The sequence below is a fragment of the Felis catus genome (assembly GCF_018350175.1).
Source record: "Felis catus isolate Fca126 chromosome D2 unlocalized genomic scaffold, F.catus_Fca126_mat1.0 chrD2_random_Un_scaffold_51, whole genome shotgun sequence".
Taxonomy (NCBI): domain Eukaryota; kingdom Metazoa; phylum Chordata; class Mammalia; order Carnivora; family Felidae; genus Felis; species Felis catus.
The window spans coordinates 178,700-203,746 of record NW_025408510.1 but is presented as its reverse complement, the minus strand read 5'-3'; the positions used below and the strand labels follow the sequence as shown (position 1 = coordinate 203,746).

General features: G+C 52.0%; 1 protein-coding gene across 1 annotated transcript in view; it reads right to left on the bottom strand.

Annotated features, from left to right (window-relative positions):
- Window positions 1–4,108: 4,108 nt before the first annotated feature.
- The window catches only part of LOC123383605 (liprin-alpha-1-like), a 180,937-nt gene continuing 159,998 nt past the window's right edge, over window positions 4,109–25,047 (bottom strand). Inside the window, exons 7-12 of the mRNA XM_045051554.1 lie at window positions 23,376–23,510; window positions 19,661–19,740; window positions 16,393–16,534; window positions 11,537–11,688; window positions 10,699–10,871; window positions 4,109–4,479 (exon numbers count right to left, since the gene is read on the bottom strand). Coding sequence (XP_044907489.1) covers window positions 10,703–10,871; window positions 11,537–11,688; window positions 16,393–16,534; window positions 19,661–19,740; window positions 23,376–23,510 — 678 coding nt within the window. The 3' untranslated portion in view covers window positions 4,109–4,479; window positions 10,699–10,702. The remainder of the gene's footprint in view (window positions 4,480–10,698; window positions 10,872–11,536; window positions 11,689–16,392; window positions 16,535–19,660; window positions 19,741–23,375; window positions 23,511–25,047) is intronic.

Genomic DNA, 25,047 nt, shown 5'->3' with positions numbered 1-25,047 from the left:
TCCTGTGAACCCACACGGGCATGACTTGATCGGTCTTGGGAGCTGATGTTCCCACAACACGTGACTCCATGCTTCTATACATGTGTTTCATAGGTATGTGGTGGCTTAGAATCTCCCATCACTAACAGTTCCTGTATTGATGATTCTAGCATCTTGTTTTCAAGAGCGGAGATTTCATCAAGGGACTCGGTCACTTACGCTCTCTGCAAGTGGGCGTTCCTGCCACACACCATGTCTTTGAATACTTTCGACCTTAAACTCCCCTCCACGACTCTAATTTTCCTGCTTTGTCACTGCGCGTGGGGTATACGGGGGAGCTGCTTTCTAAGTCCCATATTCTCATGAAAAGCCCCAAATAGGAGAGCCGAGGCATTGTCCCATGGGGGAGCGGGCCCTGCACCTGAATCCCTGCACCTTATGCTGCCACCTCTCCCGGTGGTGTTTCCTAGTCAGGAAGTGTAGGTAAAAGGAACCTTGAAACTCTGCTCAGACTTTTCTTTAGGATGCACCGGCTTCCGATTGGACCTTCCCATCCCTACTGTGAGGGACCATCCCTCGGATCTGTTTGGGTCACTTGCGGTGCTTGACATCCTTGGCCCCAATATCTTTCAGGAAAATAAAGCTGTTCTTGGCTGAGGCAGAGCCAGGAAATCATCCCCAAAAGAGGTGAAGTCTGTAGTGTGGGTGTTTTAGACACAGTGTACGTTCCTCCCTGACTTGCTGAGCCCACAGCTTCCACAGAAGCCACGTGAGGATGTCGAGGCCCTGGGAATCGACTCCCGAGCCGGTGAAGTCACCATTGCTCTCATCGTCGTTTCTGTTCCCGTGGCTTTGAAACATGCTGGATGTTGGGAGAACCCCTGGGACAGTTGTGGGCACCCTGTGGCCGTTCCAGGTGTTGGAGCCGGTTCTACCCCCGTCTCCATTCCCAAGGACACTGGGCAGTGGCCAAGGCTGGTTTGCTTTTTCGCTATACTCTGGGATTGCCATCCAGATGTGTGGACGTGGTGACCCCTGGACAGCCCTGTGGGGTGGCCTTTGTGCCATTTTGTGGTCCCCTGATTGTGACAGCTCTAAACGTTTCTTGACCTGCCATATTTTGACCACAGCTTGTGATCTGCTTCACTATTCCCGGTGTTAAATGTAGAAAGGGGCTTTAGATGATAAATTCTGATAGTGTCTTGTGTCACCTTCGAAGGTGTAAGAATATGTGAAAGCAGTAGTACTTCAAGTAAAGAGATGCTGTCTAAACGTTTTGCCTCACTGTCTTTGACTAGCGTCCTCAGAGTCTCTGCGATGTGGGATTGTTGACTTGGTTTCCACCTCTGCTATGAGCTGAGGCTTGCAAAAGTGCTTCTCCTAATCCCACTCCCTGATGAAAGAGAACCTTTTCTCCATATGAATATAGAAAATTCCCATTTTAGGTCAGCTACTCTTGGATTTGGGATGACTCACTGGCCCCGAGCACATTAGTTTCTGTTTTCCCTGTAAACTTGACTCTGAGCTCTACTGACAAGATGGGCCTGGCAGACTAAGGGGAGACTGGCAAAGGCAGGGACTGGGGGTGTGGAGGAATGGGGCCTAGTGGTGTAGAGATCCCACCACGTGACCTCACGTGTCATCTTAGAAGGCACCGACGCCCTCCCACCATTCCCAGTTCTGTCCCTTCCCTTCCCTTCCCTTCCCTTCCCTTCCTTCCCTTCAAGCATACACAAGTTGAGAGAGAATGATTTTTAAGAACACCAGACCCTCAAGGAAAAGAGCTTGAAAGAGGAACAAAAGCCTCTCATGGTTATGGCAGGAAGTTTGGCATTTGGCAGGACCGGATGGACAAGGTCGGTGTTCGCAGAATGTGCCGGTTCACTGTGGGCACAGAGTTGGCGAAGCAGGGGCTCAGACTTCTTGCAGAAGAGCTTTGAGTCCAGGCGGTGAAGGTGAGATCCTCCTCTGTTGACTGACCTTTCTCATGAGGTGTTCCTGCGTTTTAGAAGCTCTTTTAGGATTCTCATGTGTGCCGGGGTGTGGGCAATGTGGCAGAAGGCCTTACTGGGGGGCGGTGGGGGGGCTCTGGGTGGAGGACAGAAGCCCAGAAGCATCTTGAGTGTGGGTGTTGGTGTCACTGCTGCCCCCAGTTCACCACCAGCCTCATCTGAGCCAGTCTGCAGACCAGAACCTGATCAGAGACTCTCCTTCCCGGCACAGGCGAGCCTTCAGCCAGCTGGTGCCAGAACCAGATCTGGGGCTGTCCTTCAGTGCGCAGGCGATGCTTCAGCCAGCAGGTGCTTTGCTGTCCTTCAGGCATTGACGACCTTGACAGAACAGTCCAACATGGCCCTCTGTGTAGAGTCACTTCCCGTGAGTCCGGGAGAGAGCACTCTCTGAGGACAGTGGGCGACCTTCCTCTGCCATCCAGCTATAGGGTTCAGCATGGTTGACTGCACACGTCAGCCTTTGGTGGCACTTTGCATCCTCTGTCCTGAGACACCCGGAGCTCGGCCGCTCTGTTCCACGCCCCATGCAAGAGACTACGGTGTAGGGGGGGTGGTGTGTTACACGTTTCTCCAGGGCGGTACCTGTGTACATTCTGCAGACCTCCCTGTAGAGGTGAATTTCCCAGTTTGAACAGTGTCTCTTATTCTGACCCAACAGATGTCTGCCTCTGCTCTGCATAGACGGGAAGCCATCAGCTGATACGGAATTTCTAGTCTATAATTCTAACCTGTCCCTTGTAATTCCAGATGCTGCTCAGATCGGGTTCAGTGTTGAGCCAAGTGCAGAACTGCACCCCTGGGTCACAGTGAGCCACGCTGAACTGTGTTCACACAGAGCAGATATTTGGGGGGTCCTAGGGGCACCGCACACCAGGTCTGGAATTTGCCTACGCTGGGGTTGGACCAAGAGTGAGCTACAGGAAACAGACAGGGACGTTTCCTGGTGTGACTGTCATTCCCGGAGATATCTAGACAGGCAGAGTGGGGAGTGGACTCATCTTTGGATTCTACAAAGTTGCCTGGTTGCCTTCTGCAGTACAGACAACCCGTCACCCCCGTGTGCTTCGGACAGTGAGAGAAACAGGTAGAGGCCTTTCCTTCCTGAAACAAAGCCTGTGCCCATGGGGTTGTAGGGATTTGGAACGGAGAGAAATTCATGGTCTGTCTGGGTCTCTAGCTCTGGGTTGGCAAAATGACACATTGGGGCAAACAATGAATCTGTCAAGGAGAAGCTTGATGGCAGTAACAACAAAGCTGTCACTGCTGGCTTCTCTGCTTCTGTTGTCCTCTCAACACCTTGGGCTCTGGCCTTACTAGGCCCCGAAGCTTCCCTGAGGAGCCCTCCTTCCCGCCAGCCTGTCTGCAGCTGCCTTTCCCCCGTGTCTTCTGCCTGTGGTCCTTCACTCACCCTGGACATTACTGTATTTCCGTGGAGGCTCTCTGGGGCTGGGACCTGTCCTCCTTACCTCGTGCCTGGCCTGGCACCGTGCAGGCGCTCAGCGATATCTCATGAGTTACCAGCCGGTGCAGTGATGGTACCCAGACAGCTGACGGAAATGCTCAGGTGTCTACACCTGGTATAGTGGGGAGACTGCCCTTACAGATGAATTTGGTGGGGTGCTGCCATGGGCTCACAGCCCCTCTCTCCGTGCCTCCCTCCACCTGTAGGCAAGTTTGGCTTCCAGCTCTTCCAGATTGGACCAGCTTGTCAGAAATCTAGGTGGCTCAGTCTATCGTGTGTCTGACTCCTGGTTTCGGCTCAGGTCATGATCTCACGGTTCCTGGGTTTGAGCACTGCATCGGGCTGTCTAATGTCAGTGCAGAACCTCCTAGGGATTCTCTCTCTCTCAATATCTCTGCCCTCCCTGAAATGCTCTGTCTTTGTCTCACTCAAAATCAAAAATAAAGATAAAAAAATGAGACTCAAAAATGCATAACTCTGAAGTTATTTGTAACCTGTCCTCTCTGAGTTATATCAAAACCATGGTTGTAGAGCTAAAGGACATTCGTAAAGGATAATGCAGGCTACGTCACGGTGATTTTACAAACATGGTAAAATCCTTTTCTCTGTCAGGGTTTCTTAACAAAAAAGTAAACAATGATAATTACAATACATGCACAGGTTATAAAAGCCCTGTATTTGTCGTAGGATTTATACATACAACCATGATAGTACATACGCTTGAAAGACTAAACTGAGATATAAGAACATCAATGGATTCCCAAGGATATTTATAGCCTGGATATACATGAAAGGAAGGAACTCTCTATAGGGAGTGACAAATTTACAGAGATGTACGAAACATTAAATGCTAAATGAGTTTCTCGATCCTATTCACGAATTTTTCAGTAATTAAATACTGTAATGAAATATCTCAGGGTCCATATAACAAGGATTAACAGATGAAAGATCTGGTTGAATTTTCAAATGTAGTCACTGCTGGGCTCTGCGTGCTGCAAGACCATCGGTAGAAGCAGTGTGGGTAAACTGCAAGATAAAGGAAAGAATCAGTCTTAAGACATCAGCCCGAAAAGCACCTTCCAGGGCCCCAGGTGGGGCCTAGTGCGTGCCCCCCCTCCCCAAAGACCTTCCTGGCTGAAGAGATTTGAGAATCTAGAGAAAATAGGAAGCATTTTGCATTACCAATGAGAATTATTCGATTGAGTTCATACTGGCTTAAGACTGAAAGTTACCAGATTAAAAAAAAAACAAGATGAAGGAATCAATCAACTATTCTTTTTTTTTTTTAGGATTTTAAGTAATCTCCATTCCAAAATGGGGCTCAAACTCACTACCCTAAGTTCAAGTGTCATAGGCTCCACCTGGCCTCCAGCGAGGAGCTCCCAACAATCAAACACTGTGGCTGAGACAGGAAAACAGAATGAGAGGAGAACAAAGCCCACCCCCCCCCCCCCCGAGGCCCTCAGAGCAGGGAGAAGAGGGCTGGGCTCCGGGGCCCACACCCAAAATCTCCAAGTTCAAACTCAGCCCCTCAGAGGGCAATGTGCTTCCGCTTTTAAAAGCTAATCTCTCAACTGAGAGGCCACCAGCGTCACTCACGTGAGGACTAGAATCCTCTTGGGCCTGGTTCATTCAAGAAGGTGTGCGTAAAACAAGCCAGCCAGGGCCTGCTGACCTAGGAGCTCCACCAGACCAGGCAAAGGCCAGTGCCACTTGCTCCCGAACGAGCGGGAAGGTCAGCTCAGACCTGGAAAATCTCCTACTGCTCCGACAGCAATCCTGCCTCCCTACCACAAAAGACATTAGCAGACACTGAACCCAAACTTCTTTTTTTACGAAAAGAGTGGAAATACAGTTTTCTCCGGAAAAACTGAGAACACACCAACCTCTTTAAGTGTAAGCACACAAACACCAGAATCCTCTTAGCAGGTGTAGAGAAGCTCATTTGTGTGTGTGTGTGTGTGCGCGCGTGTGTGTGTGCGTGTATGTGTATGTGTGTGTGAGTCTGTCTATGTGCGTCTGCGTGTCTGTGTATTTCTGAAAGTCCCTAAGTGAGCCTGCTGCGGCTGTCCTGGCTCACATGCACATTGCGCAGACAGGACACAGGATGTCCGACTGTGGCCTGCATGGACGGTGCCCTCTACTCACCAGCAGGAGACGTCGGCAGGATTAAGACATGACTGGCTGAATCCAGCCTCTGTGGTGCAGATACTATGCCTGCTCCAAGCAACACAAGGGGCAGCGTGCAAATGCAGCATGCGGTTAGTCTCAAAATAGCACATGAGGGCACAAATACAGCCACACACATTCTAAACCACAGCAGCAACCACTGAGGGCTCCCGGGGCACTTCTGAGTGGGGTTCTCTCCACCCGCAAGCAGCCGGGGGAGTCCCCGGGAGTTCACTCTCAAATAGCAATGGGGCAGTAGAGGCCAGGAAAACACTTTCGCCCTGTCCATCTGCCATCTTGCGAAAGAGGGGCCAGGGCTGCCCATCACATACGTAGCTCTGCAAGTGTCGCTCTGAGGCTGGTCCAACGCTCTGAGGACACCCACGATGCCTAGTTGTAGTAGTTGAGAGAATGCGCTAATATTCCATCAGATAGAAAAGTTAAAAAAATCTCTTTCACTGTGAAACTCTGATAAGCAGAAGTGAGGAGTAACCTTAGATCATTTGAGCCTGAGCATGCCACAGCATCTGAACGCCTCGTTACATATTAAGTCGGCCATTCTCCATCAGTGTTCACATTCCAACCCAAGAGCCTCCCATACCTCCGCCAAGAGGCTGGGGCAGAGCGGCACGTCACATACAGACCAGCAGCATCTTCTCTGGCTGCATAGAGGACAGAGAGGAAGTGACCCAGAAGCCTGCAGGGAGGGTCTCTGCTGACCCAGCAGGTAAGTCAAGAGTGTCTTGATCTACATTGCTATCTCTAAGAAGGTGCCCTCCGGAAGCTTCTATCATCATCCTGGGAAATTACAGGACACATTGTGAAATAAAAACCAAAAATATATAGTAAGGTCACCAGCCCTTTAAAATGACCTCACTCTGCAAGTTTGCTTACAGCTGTTTACCCCCATTCCTGACAGCCATGGGGGGCCCCCTGCCCAGACGGCTGCCCCAGGCGGTAAAGGGAGGCAGGGCCATATTTGTGCCAGGACCCTGACCGGGCACAAGTCAGGACAGTCCTGGGCTGACCGGACCTGCCGCACCGTCTTTGTGAAATCACCTTCCTGCTATAGAAGATACTACCTTTTTGTTTTCAAAACAGTCTTTAAGCTGCGGACAGTGCTACACGCTAGGACAGTCCCACCGCACCCTTTCACGTGTCCTATTCTCGTCACACTCGAGTGTTCTTATGGCAATGAAGACAGTCTTAAGTAGTGGTGTGGGAGTAAATCAGTCCTGGTGTTGTATAAGGAGACATCAACACTTCGTGTCTTTTGAAATAAACGACTGTAACCTTCCCCCAGAGCACAGGGCCCTGGACTGCAGAGAGACCTCCAGGCGCCCCCAAACGCAACTTACAGGCTCTATTGCCAGGCTGCCGTCAACGTGTTATGATGTGAAAAATATTTCTCAAGACTCTCAAAAGTCAAATACCAAAAGGAAAGAAACCAAACTCCTCACCTCTGTTAAAATATTGGTTTCTCAATAGCTCATTGGTTTGGGTGTTTTTTACGTTTTTGCAGGTACATTTATTTATTTTTGAAAGAGACACAAACAGTATGAGTTGTGGAAGGGCAGAGAGCTAGGGAGAGAGAGAATCCCAAGCAGAATCCCCATTGTCACCGCTGAGCCCAATGGGAGGCCCAAACTCACGAAGTGTGAGATCATGACCTGAGCTGAAAGCAAGACTCAGATGCTTAAATGATTGAGCTACCAGGCACCCCTGTTTGTTAGATTTTCAGAGAGAGAGGGAGAGAGAGAGAGAGAGAGAGAGAGAGAGAGAGAGAGAGAGAACGATTGTGTGTGAGTGAGATAGGGGCAGATAGAAAGGGTGACAGGGGACCCAAAGCAGGCTCCACGCAGACAGCAGCCAGCCCAATGCTGGCCTCAGACTCACAAGCAGTGTGATCATGACCTGAGCCAAAGTCAGACACTTAACCAACTGAGCCACACAGGCGCCCCAAAGCTCATTTGTTAATAAAGTAAGAGCTAAGCTTAACTTGTAAGGTAAAATTATCTCCGCATTTGGAAGAGTAGTCTGGTACATGATTCCTACAAACATAATAATCTACGTTCCCTTTTTTTTTTTTTTTCGATTTTACTTTTAGGAAATCTCTACCCCCAACACAGGGCTCAAAGTCACAACCTAGAGATTATGAGTCACGCTGTCCTCTGACTCAGCCAGCCAGGCATCCCCAAATATAATACTTAACAGTTAACGCAACTTTAGATATCATTAGGCTGAAAACTTATTTCACCAACCCTTTGGTCAGTCCCCATGACCAAAAGGTGGTTCAACTCCCATTCCAAGATAGCACGAGCCTGAAATCACGAGCCAACACCCCAAAAGTTATGTCAATCTAAAGGATGACAACATATTGCAATTGCGTCGAAACCAAGACTTCAAACTCAAAACACTACCCATTGAATCCTAATAGTGTATTTTCAATCAGAGATGTTAATGTGGAGTCCATTAATGGGCTTGATTTACTTATCTTTGAGAGGCAGAGAGACAGCATGAGCAGGGGAGGGGCAGAGAGAGATGGAGAGAGAGAATCCCAAGCAGGCTCCAAGTCGTCGGCACGGAGCCTGACTTGGGGCTCGACGCCACCAACTATGAGATCATGACGTGAGCCCAAAGCAAGGGTCGAGCGCCGAATCATCTGAGCCCCCCAGGAAGTCCACAGGAATGGGCCTTTGGGGAGAGGGGTCCATGCTCTCCGGGAAAGTAGACAAGGGTGCCGTGGAGGGGGATTTGCAGTGGGGTCACTGAGGGCATTCCCAAAGGTGTACAGTGTTCTGTAGAAGGATCAAAAGATTCCTGATTCTCCACTGAGCCCATGAGTCAAACAGAATTCCACAGGGAAATCAGAAACAGAAGCCATGAAACTTCCACGTGGCACACGAAGTAAGAGTGTTTCTCTCTCCACATAAGAGCTAAATGCACGCCAGTCTCACGAGCCTCTGAGGGGAAGGGACAGGCAGAGCTCAGGCAGGAGGAGGCAGCACCGAGGACTCCGGGCCGCGCAAAACAGACCGGGTTTGGGGAGAGAGGACTAGCTGTGCGGTGAAGCTACGCGCTGCCTTGCTCCAGTACAGGTTGCGGGGTCTCCAGCAGGAGAGCAGTGGGCGGGTGCAGACGGCCCGGTGTCACCTGTGTGTTCTGGGTCAGGATCTGCACCAGAAGCGCCAGGGCGGTGACATCGAAAGTCCCATCTAAGGCCATCAACGTGCCGTGAACTCCGCCGTCTACGCGATTGTTGGCATCCTCTTTAAGGCCAATCGATAGGACCCAGCGAATCACCGGGTCCTTCCTCCAAACCAGCACCTCTGCCGACAGTAAACACCCATGGCCACGGTGGCTGCCGAAAGCTCTCTCCATCACATCCACACCCTGTAATGCAGGACAAGGATCTCCGCTGTGTGCCCCAAGCCTATGCTTCAGCTGCACACTCCGGGTGTTCTGGAAAACCTTGCTCCCGTCAGACAACACTGTTGGCCCCGAGCCTGGGCACCTTGTCACTTCAACACAAACGTCTCAGTTCTAATCGCAAAGCCCGCTTTGTGGACTCAGTTGAAAATCAGAGAAACCTGAAAAGACTCCCCAGCATATTAAGAGACTGTGACGGGACACCTCACTTTCATGCAAAGTAAGAAATATTGCATTTGCTTTAGGAGACATCGAAAAATCACCAGATGATTCACTAGTTACTTCTGGTGAAAGACTGCTTCTGTCAACTGTGAAGAGATTTAAAATGAAGTACACAGTACAGGAAACACATATACCCAGTTCATTTCCAAGGTCTTTCACTAGGTAAAAGAACAGTTGTTCAAACACATGGACACGCTTAAAACACTTACTGATCGTTATTACATTTCTCTGTAATAACTCTGTAATAACTCTGAGACTCATTCTCCTGAGGCGGACATTGTCAACACTAGGCACCTTTCGTGGAGCCTTATGGGGCTCTACCTCACCGCCACCTCCCTGAGAACTTCACTCCTCATAGCCCACTGTACCCAGAAGCCTTACCAGAAACAGCCGGTCAACACATATTTTATAAGTGACGTGTATATGCTGTATTCCTTCATAAAACAAGGTAAATGTGACGAAGAAAACCATAAAGAGGAGAAAATACATTTACAATACTCTACTGGATGGAAACACATAACTTGCATAGAAGTGGACCTGAACGTCAAACCCTGGCTGTTCAAGGGTCAACCGTATGTTTCTGGGACTGGCCATGCATGTCCACAGAGACCACAGTATGATCCACTCTCAGACACTGCGTTATACCTATGGTAACACAGAACCCAAGTCAGCGATTTGAACATCTCAGCCCCGGAGAAAGTCACCTACACACACTCTGTGAAACTGAATCAAATGCTGGGGCAAACAACTCAATAAACGCTGTCCTCATATGACCAAGTACTTAAACCATACCTCCTGAAGATGACAAAATAAACGTAGGAAACACAGTGACATGTTTTGGCCAATTTTGTGACCTCTGGACTTACAAGACATACACATTTCTGGGAGCAGTGGGTGTGAGAGCCAGAGGGCACTACCACGAATCTTAATGTTTTCGTTACAGAAAGTACAAGGATGTGGAAGAAAACACACTGGCAACATCTAAGGGACCGAATTTTCCCAGCATGGTTCCAGGAGCAAAAGGCCCCGGAGGCCTTTTTATGTCCGTGGAGGACATAATACTGCTTTGCAGCTATAGAGTCTGTTGAACAAACAAACAGCTACTGCTTTAAAAACAGGTACAGCTGAAAAGTGCTCAGCAAGGTGACAAGAAACACAATGCTTATTTTTTAAAGTTTTTGGTGTTTTTCAGCTTGTCCGCCCAATTTGCTGAGTCCCAGGGCACCTTGGGAAGGGTTTTCGATTCAGTGGCTCCAATTCAGTGGCTGTGGGGAAGCAGAGTGATGAAATGGGAGGCGGGGGGTGTCCACAGCCACGTGAGGTCTCCCGACACGGGGAGGGGTCTGCAGGCAGAGAGACCACGGATCTAGAGGAAGGAGGCCAGTAAGACCACCCACACGCTGGAAACACTCAGGGGACACCAACCTGGTCATGCAGGCTCGTCGCTAGCGCGGCTGGGGTGGACCTTTTGTCTTCTGGTGAGCAACCAGCGGATGGATTTTGTGATGCCCTTCTTCTTGGGGGCGTTGTTCAGTGAGTCCTGGCTATTGCTAGTTTTGCTGAGGCTGCTCAGGGGGCCATCCTGAGAGCCTGGGGATCCGGGGGACACACAGGAGAGCATCTTCCACGCGTGCTCGTCACATGACACACCGCCCCACGTGATTAGAAGCACAATCCCCCAGCTTCTAGGGAGGGCTGCGCCCTGGGAGCTGACACTCTCTCCCTCCCAAGTATATCTGGAGTCCAAGCACCTTGGGTCGAGAACGCTCAGGACCCATCCCAGGCCGTGACCCGGGAGCACGGAGGACATGCACACCTGAGCCACCCCAGGACGTGGTGCGAGTAACAGAGAGGCTGCTGGAGCTGCCTGGTGGGGGTGGGGGGAAGAGAGCATGGCTCTTGTCAGCCCCACAGGGCACAGTGCGGCCCAGGGGAGGAGCCCTAGGGAGCATGTCACCCAGGATCCACCGGGAGGAAAAGAGAGGTCTCAGGACGGCTGGTGTGTAGGATCTGAGCAAACGAGGCTGCCCTACAGCCACCAGCATCACAAGACTCTGGTCTTTCCCACCTGCCTTTTGCCCTGCTGGCCACACCCAGGGCACCCAGGCAGGTATCCCAAGAACGCCGTGCACGTAAACTCAGTTCATTGGCCTCTCTTTGGAATCGCTGTTCCGACCCTTTCTCCCCCATGTAGAGATCAAAGGTTTCTCAGAGCTGAAAACCAGCGCACAGGCATGTCTCCTACGATGCCTGTGCCCCTTACTTTGTGGCGTCCCTGATGTCCTCGTGGCTGGCCTTGTGCAGTGCCCCTTGCTGCAGCCTGTCCAAGCTCAGGGACCTCTGGGACGAAGAAGCTGACGGTACACATCGTGCCCTTGCCGTGCTACCTTGTGACTCTTCCTCCAAATGCAGCAACTGTGGGGTGGAGAGGAGAGTGACATGATTTCACCGTGCACCCAGACAGAGGAGCACACAGCCCTGAAATCACAGCCAGCAACTCATTTGAAAAGCTCTGAGCTGTGCTTTGTGCAGCGTCCAAAACGACTTCCTAGGATCGGCCTAACGCCAGGCGAAAGGGTGGATTCGCGTCCGGGCAGTGGGCCCACTGAGACCCCCAGCCCATCTGCACCGAGGGGTGTACCCTCCCCAGGACTTCGCACCACCAGGAGCCCGGCCACAGAAGGTAGAGGCGGAGACCCAAACCATGTCACCATACACCACGGCCAGCTGAGAAGGAAGGTGTCTGTTTCCTGACGCCATTCAGGGCAAACCCTGGTGAGCACGGAGCCCTCCCATGCACGGTTGTCCAAAGCTCTTTGTTTGGGGGAAGTGGAGCGAGCTTGTGGCCTAATCCACTGTCACTTCTGGTAGCGATGCAAGGCTGGAATCTACGGGGACGTGTGTAAAGTGACAAGGCACCCAACCCCCTGACCCCACACTCGGGTCTGACTTCTGCTTCTCGGGGACATTTCGGTTGATGGTACAAACTGACGGACTCATCTGCAGCTTACAGACAGTCTGCTCGACACGGTGCAGACACAGTGTCCCTTGGCTGCGGTCACGACAAATGAACCCCTTCAGACTCCACTTTTCCTTCTGTGACAGGCTGTGGGTCTGCGGCTGTGTGGCTGCGGGCCCTGGGAAGGACCGTGGGGCCACGGACCCGCCAGCGTTACGACCCTTGACAGGTCCTGGTGGTGAGGCAGGGCCGGACCTCACGAGACACACGTGTAGGACTGGCGAGACAGGCACAGCCAACCGGGTTTGCACCAGGACCTCCGAAGCTGCATGGGGCTCGGGACGCCCATGGCGGTCAGCACCAAGCGGAGCTGAGCTCAGGGAAGACACAAGCTTAACCAACAGCTCCAAAACACCTGCCTCCTCTCCTGATTTCCTGACAGTCATCAGACAACAAAAGGCTACCTTAAGAGGCTACAAATTATCCACATAAAACCAAACAGGGTCAGACTCACGCAACACAAGTACATTTCATACCCAGGTGGAAGCAAGGATATGGAGAAAACAAACCCAAAAGGGAACAGGACAGGGAGCCACACTAGCGACCAGGCTACGAGGTGAGCAGAGACGGAGGGTTCCGGGAGCACACCCTCCCCTGTGTCACAGCGCAGTCCACACACAGGCCCCCGCCCAGCACTGGGTCCTGCCAGACTTGTGCCTATGGGCCATTTCAGTCTCCACCAAAACGGGAGGCTCCGGCCAGGCTGGGAAGTGCAACGCCCGTGCTGGCCCTGTCTGCATGGACCTGACACCCACTGCCCGTACACCTAGACTTCATCCCCCAAAACCTCCAAAGAGCCCTCCAAGTAGCCATCAGTGAGCTGCGGGAGCAGGCCGTCCTGCCTGGGTGTTCATCACACGACCCTCTGTTCCTTGAGAAAGTCTTGCTACAGAGGAAAAGGCAGCACGAGCCAGCAGAATGCAGGGCGTGCTCTGTGCCCCGTCGCCGATGTGAGCTCCTGATCTCTGAGGACCGTGCACCGATGGGCAGGGTGTGGATACCCCAAGGGCCATGAACCTTTCGCTGTCCTCACTTACCAGGAGACCAAAGCAGGAAAAAAAGATGGTGATGAATACACCCCGGTCACAAAACAACCAGTGACCGAACTGGCACTTGAACGCAAGAATTCAACTGAACAGACACACCATCTGTGCAGTGGAGGGGCTCCCCCAGCTGCCGCCCAGCTCTGTATCAGAGGCACGGCCCTGTCAGCGCATGGCTGGGAAGGTCTGGGATGGGGGTCCGGTCCAGGGAGCAAGGCATCCCAGTTATGAGGCGGACTCTCTGGTCGAGGGTTCCGTCCCGAGGCACGGCGCTTCCCCTGAGAATGGGCACACCCACATCATTGTCCTCTGGACACAGGAGGTGTCCTGTCCGGGCGAGGGGCACTGTAAATGGGAGAAGGGCGCCCGAGCAAAGGTGGGGTATGTGGCAGAGTGGTGTCGTGGCCGGTGTTTGCCCTGCAAGGTGTCCTCATGCACAGGACCCGGGCTCTCAGGCTCTGGTTGCACATCGGGAAATGGGCTAACCATACAAGCTGTGGCTCGCGGGGATGTCTGTGAGGGCCAGGTCACAGGATCCTAAACCACTGCACACACCAGGTGGCGAACCCTAAGAGCTCTCTGAATGCTGCTGGCTACGGCTGTCAAAAGTGGTTATCCCGAAATCGAAACTCTATGCCTCTGCTTCAGTAATTTCTCTTCCTAGAAACTTCTATGTCTCATGGAACTAGGTACGCAGCGCAGCGAGCAAGACACAAACGAGAGACAACGGTGAGCTCTGGTGGCCGTCGCAGGTACCGTGGAAACCGGCCGCCACGCTCCAGCCCCCAGTGGCTCCTGGACTTTCCCGCACACGCCAGCCGCTCGTCCTTACCCAGCTGTGGTGCTCACTGTGGAGAGACGGGCACTCTCCCCCACACCACAGACAAACACAGCTAGGTTGCACTACGAAACACTTTCGCTTTCTCCGATGCTTCCTTCCCTCACTAGGCTGACAGAGGCATGCAAAGAAAGGAAGAGAAATCAGATTTGCTGCACACTTGGAAGCTACAATTTCCAAGACCAAATGAGGCAAACATATTTGAAAGAGAACAACAGGACGGATATAATTGAGAGAAGATTTAGAAACAACCACGACTGGAAGCAGAACTTTGTTCCACCACACATCTGAACGTAATAGGTTATACAATATTTACCAGAGACACTACCAATTATCACTCGGGACGTAAAACTCCATGACAACATACACAACTTATTAAAACACGGCATCTTGTAGAACAAAGACATCTAACAGGTGCCTATTCTAAACTTTCCTGTAACTGTTCTCCTTGTTGAAAACCAAGTTACACTTTTACAGTATCACCCTAGGGGATGCCGAAGTTCCCGCAACACCTTGTATAACACCAAACAAACCCACTCTGTTAATGCCCTGCTGGACGTGAATGTGAAATCCTGACCTAGAATTTGATGGACAACCTCTCACGAATCACCGTGCTGGTTACAGGAGGGTGTCCTGGGCAGGTACGTGATAAAAACGGGCTTAGGGGCAGGTGACAGCTTCACGTTGTAGGAGTCCTGAGTTTCAGTGTAGAAGGCAGTACTTGTGCTCAGTAAGCCCATGAGATTTGGAGTCCTGAACACGAGTGTCGGCACCGCAAAGCGTGCTGTCTGTATCGAGCTTCCGTTCATCTATGCTCAGTGCCTTATCTCTTTTGAAAAAACACTTCGTTTACAAATTATTATCTGGATCATACCCGTATCCGCCTGTACTATACAGTGATACGCTAACGACAATTTATGACTACTGGGGCAAAACCCCCTCTCTAATGACAAATGAAGATACAGGAGAAACAACACGAGCCAGCCACGAGTGATCACAGACGCTCCAGGGCAAAACAGCAAAATGACAAAACACAAACCACAGAACTTTTACCCTGTGTCTCCTTCCAGCTAGCACTGCGTCTCTGCTCCCAACCAGAGTTCAAGTCCTCCAGAAAGCTGCCCCTACTGTGTCTACACAGATTCTGGGACTCTGGCGAGTGGGCTTCAGCGCAAGGGCTCCTGGACCAGACCCCCGTGGTCCTCGGCCTCCACCTTGCCTGGCCCCACCCAGCATGACCAGGCCACCGGTCTCCCTTTCCCTGAGCACCTGGCTCACTGAGCTCCTTCCACCTTGTGACCGCTTGGTCTCTGCCAGTTCTGTCTCTCTCTCTCCACTGCCACACTGGGCAGTGCCCAGAGAGCCACCCTTGGACTCTGGGGCTACCCACAGGTGCCCATCTAGGGACTCGTCAATCATCTGTCAAACAGAAATAGATAACTAACACACATATCACCTTTTACTTCCCATTCGCTGCTGGTCTCCCCTCACTACACTGTGCACACACAGGGGTGCAGGCCTCTCCTCTGACTTTTTATCTATTTATTGTTTTCTTTGTTTTATTTCAAGTGGGGGAGGAGCAGAGAGAGGGAGAGAGAGAGAATCCCAAGCAGGCTCCAGGCGCGGTCAGCGCAGAGCCCCATGCGGGGCAGCGGGGCTCCGGGTCTCGATCTCACAAACCCAGAGACCGTGACATGAGCAGAAATCAGCAGTCGGACGCTTGACCGACTGAGCCACCCGGCGCCCCTCATCTGGGTTTTTCAGTCATGCTGCACCCTAGCTCTGGGACGATGTCTGCACCAAACTTGTTCCATGACTACAGGTGCTCAAAACTTACACAAATATATAAAAGTATACGCGGCTGAAGAGACAAAGGACAAAAGTACTTAAACTCCAAAGGTGAATTCTTTGTTGTTCAAGGATGAATACACGTGTTCATTTAACCTTCATTAGCGTTTCGAACCCTTACTAATTTGCATTGTGCTGTGCTTAACACTAGGTCCTATCTTAATCCACATTGCTACTTTATACAAAGGAAGAACAAAAGCTCTCAAAAGTAAATTCCAAGGCAGCAAAAGAAGAATGGGGGAAGGGGAAAAGAGAAAGCAGCCTATCAGTCCTTTAGTTCCAGAAGAGCCTCACAGAGAGAGGAAAAGGCAGGTGACATTGGAGCAGGCAGGTGGGTCCCACGAGAGTCCCCAGAGGATGGAGGTCCTTGCCTTGGAAGGCTCATGTCGCAGACGGGCCACACGGCCTTTCCGGTGGCGCCGCAACACCGCGCTGCTGCTGGTGCTGCTGGCATCCGTGGGGCTGTCCGCCAGACGGAACCTGGAAGCTGGGATGCTGCCGACGTGCGTCCGCCTGAAACACGGAGGAAAACGGTCAAACAAACACGCACACACACACCAAGGTTGTTATCTAAAGAAAAGTGGACTTTGTCAGCCAGGCCAGAACCCGTCAATTGGGAAAATGAGGTCACAGAAAAAGGTCTCCAAGGAAGGCATCCTTGCCCCTGGCTGCAGTGCAAGCCCGCTAGCCGGGCCCTGTGGACACAGGGTCTCCCGGGCCCAGCAGGTGCAACGCATCCCCGCGGCCCAGACGTCCCCGAGGTGGAGCAGCGCCTGCCCCCAGTCAAGCTGTCGTCCTGCGTGTCTGCACCACCTCCTGCCCAACTGACCGGAAAGCACTCCTATACGTCCCTCTGGCCTTCACCTGCCATCGGCCCACGTGTGCCAAGGCCCTTGCTGTGATGCCAGGTGACCCCAGGTTTTCCTCCACCAGCCACTATCGGGCGCCCCAGGGGCATCCGCGGCAGGATCCTCGGGAACCACACCTCGCAGCTCCCGTACACAGGAGGTGGCAATGCGCCCGGTGTTTCCGAGGCAAAAGCGTCTCTGGCCTCTGTGCAGTTAGACTAACACACAAATGTCCCCCTTGGCCACAGAAGTCTCCAGAAAAGTTCCATGGAGCCCCGGAGCCCCTAGGGTGGAGTCACGTAATTGGGCTGTCAGCTGCTCCCCTCAGCAAAGGCTCTGGGCAGGAAGCTCTGGGCAGCAGCTGTGAAGGAGCACCCGCCAGCCCATGTGCCCGGCCTCAGCCACGGGTTCACCCTCCACACTTGAACCCTGCACGGGAGTCCAGTGGCTCCTCGCTCTCTGGAAAAGAACAGAGGCTGCCTTCCATTTCACAAATCCTTATGGTCTCGGGAGACAGAACACACCCATCTGATTCACATCAACTAAAGAGGGGGCCCCTGGCGTCACCCCTTGTGGCCTGGAGACAGAGCCACCACACAGGGCGTCTCCTCTGTGGTGCTTCAAGCTCTTCTCTGCGGCCTTTCAAGAAACGTCATTGACACGTGCTGCCTCAGGGTACTGATTGCTTCTAAGACAGCCAAGTTGGAACTGCCCGCTGGCCACAACCATCTTCCCCTCCTCTGGTCCCCCCATTCCCAGAAGAGCTGCTCACCTGAGCTCAGGTGGTCTAGCTTCACCGCTGTGCGGCCACGACACATCGCCAATCGGGGAGAGCCACACACGCCACCCCGCATGGGACCTGGCATGGTTCGTGGCTCCACGGAGGTTCGCGTGTGTCCCCTGACTCTGACACCCTATCTCAGGCTCCCTGGCTCCCGACCCCAACACCCTGCATCCAGTCCTATCCCAGAGCTCTCTCCCATCTGCCCCGCCTGCGTGTGGAAGTTGGTCCGACACCTTTCTTTTCCTCTGCAACCCAGACCATGTCATCTTGCTAGAGGAGGACACAAACAGAAGACGTGGCTGTGAGGTCGTGCCAGGAGGGCTCAGCTGTGCAGCCTGCCTGCCGCCTTCTCAGACTCATCCCCACGGCCCCCGGCCGCTCACGGCGACACAGCTCCCACCAGCCTCTCTTCTGCCACCACACGAGAGAGCACTTTGTGAGACGGCTTCAAACAGACCCTGTTCCTCAGCCGGTCTCCTGCCCGGGGTCTTCTGACCACAAGGCCACCTGTGACCGCGGCCAACGCCTCCGCAACCACAGGCGCACTGCGATCCTCTCTATCCTTCTCCTTGGCCAGCTCACCTCAGGCGGGTGATGGGCGTGGACGTCCCTCTTATGGCAACTGCCCCAGGGTGCCACCCTCCAGGGGCCTGCACAGCCCCTTCCCTTGAGAACTCCAACATGCCCTCGAGGGGCCTGCACCGCATCCACTGTTTGCTCCCTTGGCCTCCTCACACATGCCCGTCTTCAAGCCCTGGAATGGTGACACTCAGCACACTGGTGTCTTGCTGGCGAGGATCTCCGTCAGCCAACCAAGAGGCTGCTCTGTGCCCGGATCTTCCTGTGTGCTTCTCTCTCCGGACACACATTCGCTGTGCCACCAGTAGTTCCGTGGACACGGAGGGCCGCTTGTGCCCCTACCTGTACTGACTTCTCCTCTCTCCTACAAGCAGGCTCAACAAGGACAGCCACAGCACACCCTCGACTCTCCCGAGAGCCCCCGTCGGCAGCCGCACACACCCCAGTGAGGCCTGAAGGGGCCTGCCTTTGGAGCAGGAGCCTGCTTCCTGCACCCAAGGGGGCCCAGTCAGCTACTCGAGGCACTGTCACACCAGAATGACTCTCACATGGTACCCATTTCCTACAAAGAAGCAAGCAAACCTTTTAATACCTCGCTGACAATTACTGTCTGCAGGACGCAGCTCACAAGCCGGCTGACCCACTCCCTCACAGGCGACTCACCAACGTCCCAACAGAGTTACAGCGATTACATGTCATTCTCCGGTCTTTTCAAAAATATAAGAAACTGCGAGCACTGCGCTAACCCCACCAATGTCAAGGTGACCTTCACAACCATGGCCACGTGTGCACTCCCATGGTGACCCCACTGGCGTTGTGGAAGGGACCATAGCTTCCAGGGATGCTGGGCCGAACCTGGCACGCTGGACCCCTCCTAGCCCCACACCATCACTGCCACACTCGGTGGAGGGAGGCCGCAAATAAACCCACCCAAACACGAACAGAACTTTCCCTAACTTCCACTCCTCCTCCCATGGCTGTGAGCTCTGTCATGCCTCCCGGTCTCCTGAGATTCCAAACCTAACCTCTGGAATGAGGTTTTACTTCTCCCTCTTGCCAACTACGAAGCTACCGGCTCCCTGAGCTACATCCAGTCACTCTGCCCATTCGGCCAAAGGATTCCTCTGGAAGAAACACAGCAGGTGCTAACATAGGTGTTTGTGAGGTGGTTCATGTTAGGCACGGTGAAGGGCAGTGTCCCCCCCAGCCCCGCCCCATCCTCAGTTAGCTGGTACCTGGAAAATGGATCGCGTCAGACTACAACACCCTCAGGGTTATTGTGTGTAACTCTGATCCGGTTCGGGTCATACCATAGCACACCCACGGTTCTACTTTGGAACCATGAGCTGGTTCAGGTCATACTGGTGACAGAGGGAAGCCACCCCCAGCCGCATCTCAAACAGATCTGTGAACCGGGAAGTGTCATACCCATGGTGACGCGAAGAGCCTCTCACTCTTGCCCGCTTTAATACGGCCCTCAGTGCTTCCATCTTCCGGAGAAGGTGATCCTGCAAAGCAGCAAATGACAATGACACTCAGTGCAAGCAAGGTTAACTAGTCTTTGCATCAAGAGTCCGTTCAACACAGAGCACAAACTGGTAGTGGCCAGAGGAGAGGAGAGTAGGGGCAGTGGGCAAAAGAGATGATGGTGATTAGGAGGCATCAGCATGCAGATATCAAATAAGGCCGTCTCGGGGATGAAAAGCACAGTACAGGGAATACGGTCCGTGATACCCTAAGGACTCTGTATGGTGACACACGGTGACCACAGTGATGGTGTCGAGCACAGAGTCACGTGTGCAATTGTTGAAACGGTACACTGTCTACTTGAAACTGATACAACACTGTAGGTTCATTAGAATTCAAGAAAAAATGGAAAACACTACTTGCATCAAGTGTGCTGAAATGCTGACCATCATAACCACGCTGGGTAAATTTAGCAGTTACGAACCCGAAGACCACTCTCTCCAAGAGTCCTCCAGTAAACACCCGGATCACCAAGTGAACGTCTTAAACCCTACTGAACAGTCAGGTCTCAGGCATAGCAAGGTTACAGAGGAGAAACACCGAGCCACTAGGACTTCTTCCTAATTATGTAGAGAGGAGCAGGACTTTCTGGGCGGTGGGGGAATAGCCCTTCTGTGCAATAGGCACGTGCTCCGTCGTGGACCCTGTGCAGCCCAGCCTCACGTCTGCACACGCAGTGCCAGGGAGCAAAACCGATGAGGAGCTTCGGTCACACAACTACCCCCTAGGCAGTGCCGTCCCAGGCCAGAGACACCGCCGCACGTGGCTAACTGAGCGCCCAAAATGGGGCTGGTCCCGACCACAGGGGATGGAACTGTGAGACGCCCCGTGGGTTGCAAGGACTAAATGTGGAAAAACATTGTAGAGTAGCTCCTTCACGTCTACACTATTTACATGATACAATAACATGTTGCCTGCATCGGGCTACATGAAAACTAACATCACCCGTCTGTTTGACCATTTCAAATGCAGCCGCGAGAATCCTTGGGATGACACCCGTGTCACCTGTTACCTTCCTGCTGGGCAACGCTGCACTCAATGAAAGGTTTACGCGAACATTTTAGCTTTCGAGCGAACCCCCGAAGGGACTCAGAAATCTGAACCCCATAGGCTGCTCGGCTCCAACTCCGCCACATGCGTGCCATTCAGACTAGCGAGCATGGGGCCGCTCGAAAGCACAGTGGTGGCTCGCCATGGAGGAAGTGTGAGCCCCAGAGGCCACCTGCTCCTTTCCAGTCTCAACCGATCACTGAATGATTGAGAGATGGAAATACCTTCTCACGTTGCGTTTCTTATAACTGTTTTTTCAGATTGCCAACTTCTCCTAACAGAGACTTCTGAGAAAGGTACTGACAGTCCTTTAGTGTTGATTCTTTCAAACGTTCCACATGCTAGAGCATGCCTACGTTTCTCTTTACAATAACGCAGCACCACAGACAAGGCATGGAGCGGATGGCCATACCAACGAACCGGGTCACATGACCACAGAGTGAAATGCTGTCTGTGAAACTGCAGTAACAGCCTTTACTCATACTTTGTCCATGTACAATTTCTTCACGGATCACTGTCTGACTGTAAGTATGACAAGTTCCTAAGTTTACTTGCAGCAGGTACACTGGTTTGTACTAGCTTTTAGGGTCTGTGATGCCTCAGTCACTTGGGAAAGCTGACCTACGTTTCGTACATATACTTCCAATCTCACATACAACTATTCTACCGAAAGGCTGGCCCCAGTGATCAAGGTAGAACCTCACGTGGGGTATAATAACGCACCTCATAATGGGTTTTACCCAAAATAAGTGTGTCGTGTAATTAGCATTGCTCACTGGTGTCTCCAAGTGCCAGTCTTAGGGAAGATTCTGGGCTCATCTACAGGGACACAGGTGTCACCAGAACCGGTAGTATCAGGTCCGCATCCAACTGTCACCACCAGAGCTTCTCTCACAGAGATCCTATGATACTGCTTCCCTCCCGTTACACCTCAAGTGTATCCGTTATGATGCTGTAAGAGTCCAGGCTTAGACTCTTTCCAACCCAGATGAAAAGAGGGAAGGCAGGAGATGGAACAGGAGATACTCTGTTTTCAGCTGGTTAAATGCTTGACAGAACTGCGCACTCCTACCGGTCCGTCTGGACAAAAGAGGTAGAAATTAGCTCCCCAGACAAGAACCAGGCTGAAGGTTCCAGCACAGGGGTGGCAAACGAGGGCCTGCCGACCACATCCAGCCCCCGCCGGGTCCTATCAACAAAGGGTTATCGGCACCCGGCCCCTCCCCTTAGTTATATACTGCCTATGGCTGTTTCTGTGCCCATCTTTGATTAGCATGAAGCTAGCTTACTCCTTACGTCTCAGTTAGTAAAGGCCTAAAATACTTACTCTCGGGCCCTCCCCAGACCATACTCCTCTCCTAGACAGTGAGACGCACCTTCCCGCACACAGACGTCGGGCAGGGACACGACACTGGGAACTTAACGTAGGCAGTGGGTAACAGCCTACAGTTTTTCCGTGTGAAAGAATCATTTCTACTTTCTGCAGTGGCTGTTAGCCTCTGCTCCACGCTGCTCCTCAGCATCACAACGTGAGCGTCTCCTCTGTGAGGACGGGGGCACTCAGCCGCTGTCTCTCATGTCCTACCTTATCTTCCACAGCAGCCATCCTCTCTTTAAGACGACTCTGAAACCGGTCATCAGATTCAAAAAGGAGCTGGTCATTAGTGCCTGACAAACGTTTGTTAGTCTCTTTGTTTAGTTTAGACTACAACATGTCTGGAAACTACCTCTTCAACTGCTGCCTTCCTCCGTGGGTGGTGAGGGCTGTGAGAACTGGGAGGGCAGGGACTGTGTCTGGCATGTTCCTCGACTCTATTTGTGGAACCTCCGAGTGAATTCCTTAAAGATTTATTTCTTACAGGGGTGTCAGGGTGGCTCAGTCAGTCGGGTTCTGACTCTTGGCTTCAGCTCAGGTCATGAACTCAAGGTTTGGGCGTTCGAGCCCTGTGTCAGGCTCTGTGCCGATAGCATGGAGCCTACTTGGCATTCTATCTCCTTCTTTCTGCCCCTCCCCTGCTCATGTATGTGCCCAGGCTCGCCCTCTCTGTCTGTGTCAAATAAATGAACATTTAAGAATTTTTTAAATAAAAACGATTGTGTTTAAAAGAGGATAGGATTTTCTCATTTCTCGGACAAATTCTATGCTCTTTTGTTTTTTTTTCCCTTCGGTAAGCTCTACACCCAACGGGGAGCTCAGACTCATGACCCTGAGATCAAGAGTCCCAAGCTCCACTGACTGAGCCAGCCAGGCACCCCTGTCCTTCTCTTGCCCAAGGCTACTATCTTGAGCTTTGAGTCGCTGACTTAACTCTGAAAAGCAGTGAGTCTTAGATGCAGCTAACAGCAAACAGCACACGTCGGACAAAACCGGAGGGAACAAAACTGGGGATGATGCCTGCCGTTTGAAAAGCATTCCAATCTCAGACAAAGTAGCCCCGAAAACAGATCTCAGCTGGTTCGCGGACTTTGGCACGCCGACGTTACCGGTGAGAAATGAGATACGAGAACGGACCGCCTTGAAAATGACATTCCCACCAGGGAACCCAGAAGGAAACGGGGGCCCCACCTTGCAGAGGGTGGCCACCCTCTGGGCCGGCTCGGCTTCCACCTCGGGCAGCGACTTGGCCTTCCTCGGGGTCTGCTGCAGCTTCCGCTCCGCCACCTCCAGGCGCTCTTGCAACTGGCGGTTTTGATCCGCAGTCTAGGACATGAAGGCAAAGCATCAAAGTGTAGCAAGTCTTCTCTCCGTTTCCATTTTTAATAAAGTGAAACAAAATCTAAATGCAGAGATCTACTGTTAGTTCTGACGGAAGCCAACAGTTTGGTAGGTGCTTCAGAGTGAACCTTTCCTTTCTGCAAGGAGTCACCCACTGCCTTGGTCCTCCTTTCACTACGCAAAACATGTCTTGCCAAACTCTTTGCCCTTCTTCAGTATCTTCAAAGAAGTCTTTCCAAAGACAAAGTTCCCACACAGTAAAGAAAACCCATCTTCTGGAGGAGCTTGCTCGCTCTTCCTGACCAGTTAAGGAGAGAAGGGTTCGGTCCTAACCCTTCGTAAACATATTTATACTGGGGTCCGAGGGCTCGCTACATAGGACATTCTGAGGTGGGCACATCAGCCAGCACAGAGCTTCTGAGAGCATGCCTGATGCCAGTTGAGTTCTTTTTGGAAGTGTACCATTATTCAACAAAAACACTCTCCCTTTTGACCAAAAACGTGGAAAACTTCAACGTGGAAAACTTAGACACGAGATTTTTTGTTAAAGGACTTTTAGGGAAGCCGAGGTGGCTCAGTCGGTTAAGCGTCCACCTTCGGCTCAGGTCATGATCTCATAGCTCACGGGGTCAACCCCGCCTCGTGCTCTCTGCTGACAGCTCAGAGCCTGGAGCCTGCTTTGGATTCTGTGTCTCCCTCTCTTGCCCTCCACTGCTCATGCGCTCTCTCTCTCTCTCTCTCTCTCTCTCTCTCTCACTCTGGCTCCCTTTCTCAAAACTAAATAAGCGTTAAAATTATATAAAGTCATTTTAAAAATCATGTAAAAGGTGAGGTTTTTGCAAGGTTAACATGTGTTGCCACAGACTCCTTCCATCTTCTGTGTGCATATGGCTCTGTGTGTATATACAGACCGCGTATCATGCTTTAAACCCTCCAAAATAAATCACATGCTATACACATAGTATTTCACGATCTGCCCTATACATTCATGACTTGGAACATGTTACGTGCTCTCAAACAGCATTCCTCCATGTCATTTTAATGGCTTCCTAGTATTTCACTTTGATTATCATTTTGGGTCGACTGACACATTTGACAAACACCCCAGAAAAAGCTCACTCTGTTTCCAAGAAGCTGGATGTGGTTTTCCTGTTCAATGCCGGATGACCTGAGACAACCAAGGAAGAGACGTGCTGCTTCCCAAAACACAGGGTCTCACAGCCTCACGCCAGACTGTGCTTCTGCACCTGCCATTCCCCCCGATCTCAGGTACTAACCAAAATGGCCAGCTGCCTACACATTCCCGGCCACTCCCTGCTCCTTTGGAAACAGTGCTAACAGGCAACAGAGTAACGTGCATGTAAGACAAGACAAAGAAGGAATCAAGGAGGGGAGCCCCATAACATGCTTCCATAAAACTCGAAAGAATTAAACCCTGGACGATGAAGTAACCCCGCTGGTCAACACAAGATTCTAAGATCCTAAAACCTTGACATTGACACTTGGTCCTTAACTTGACTTG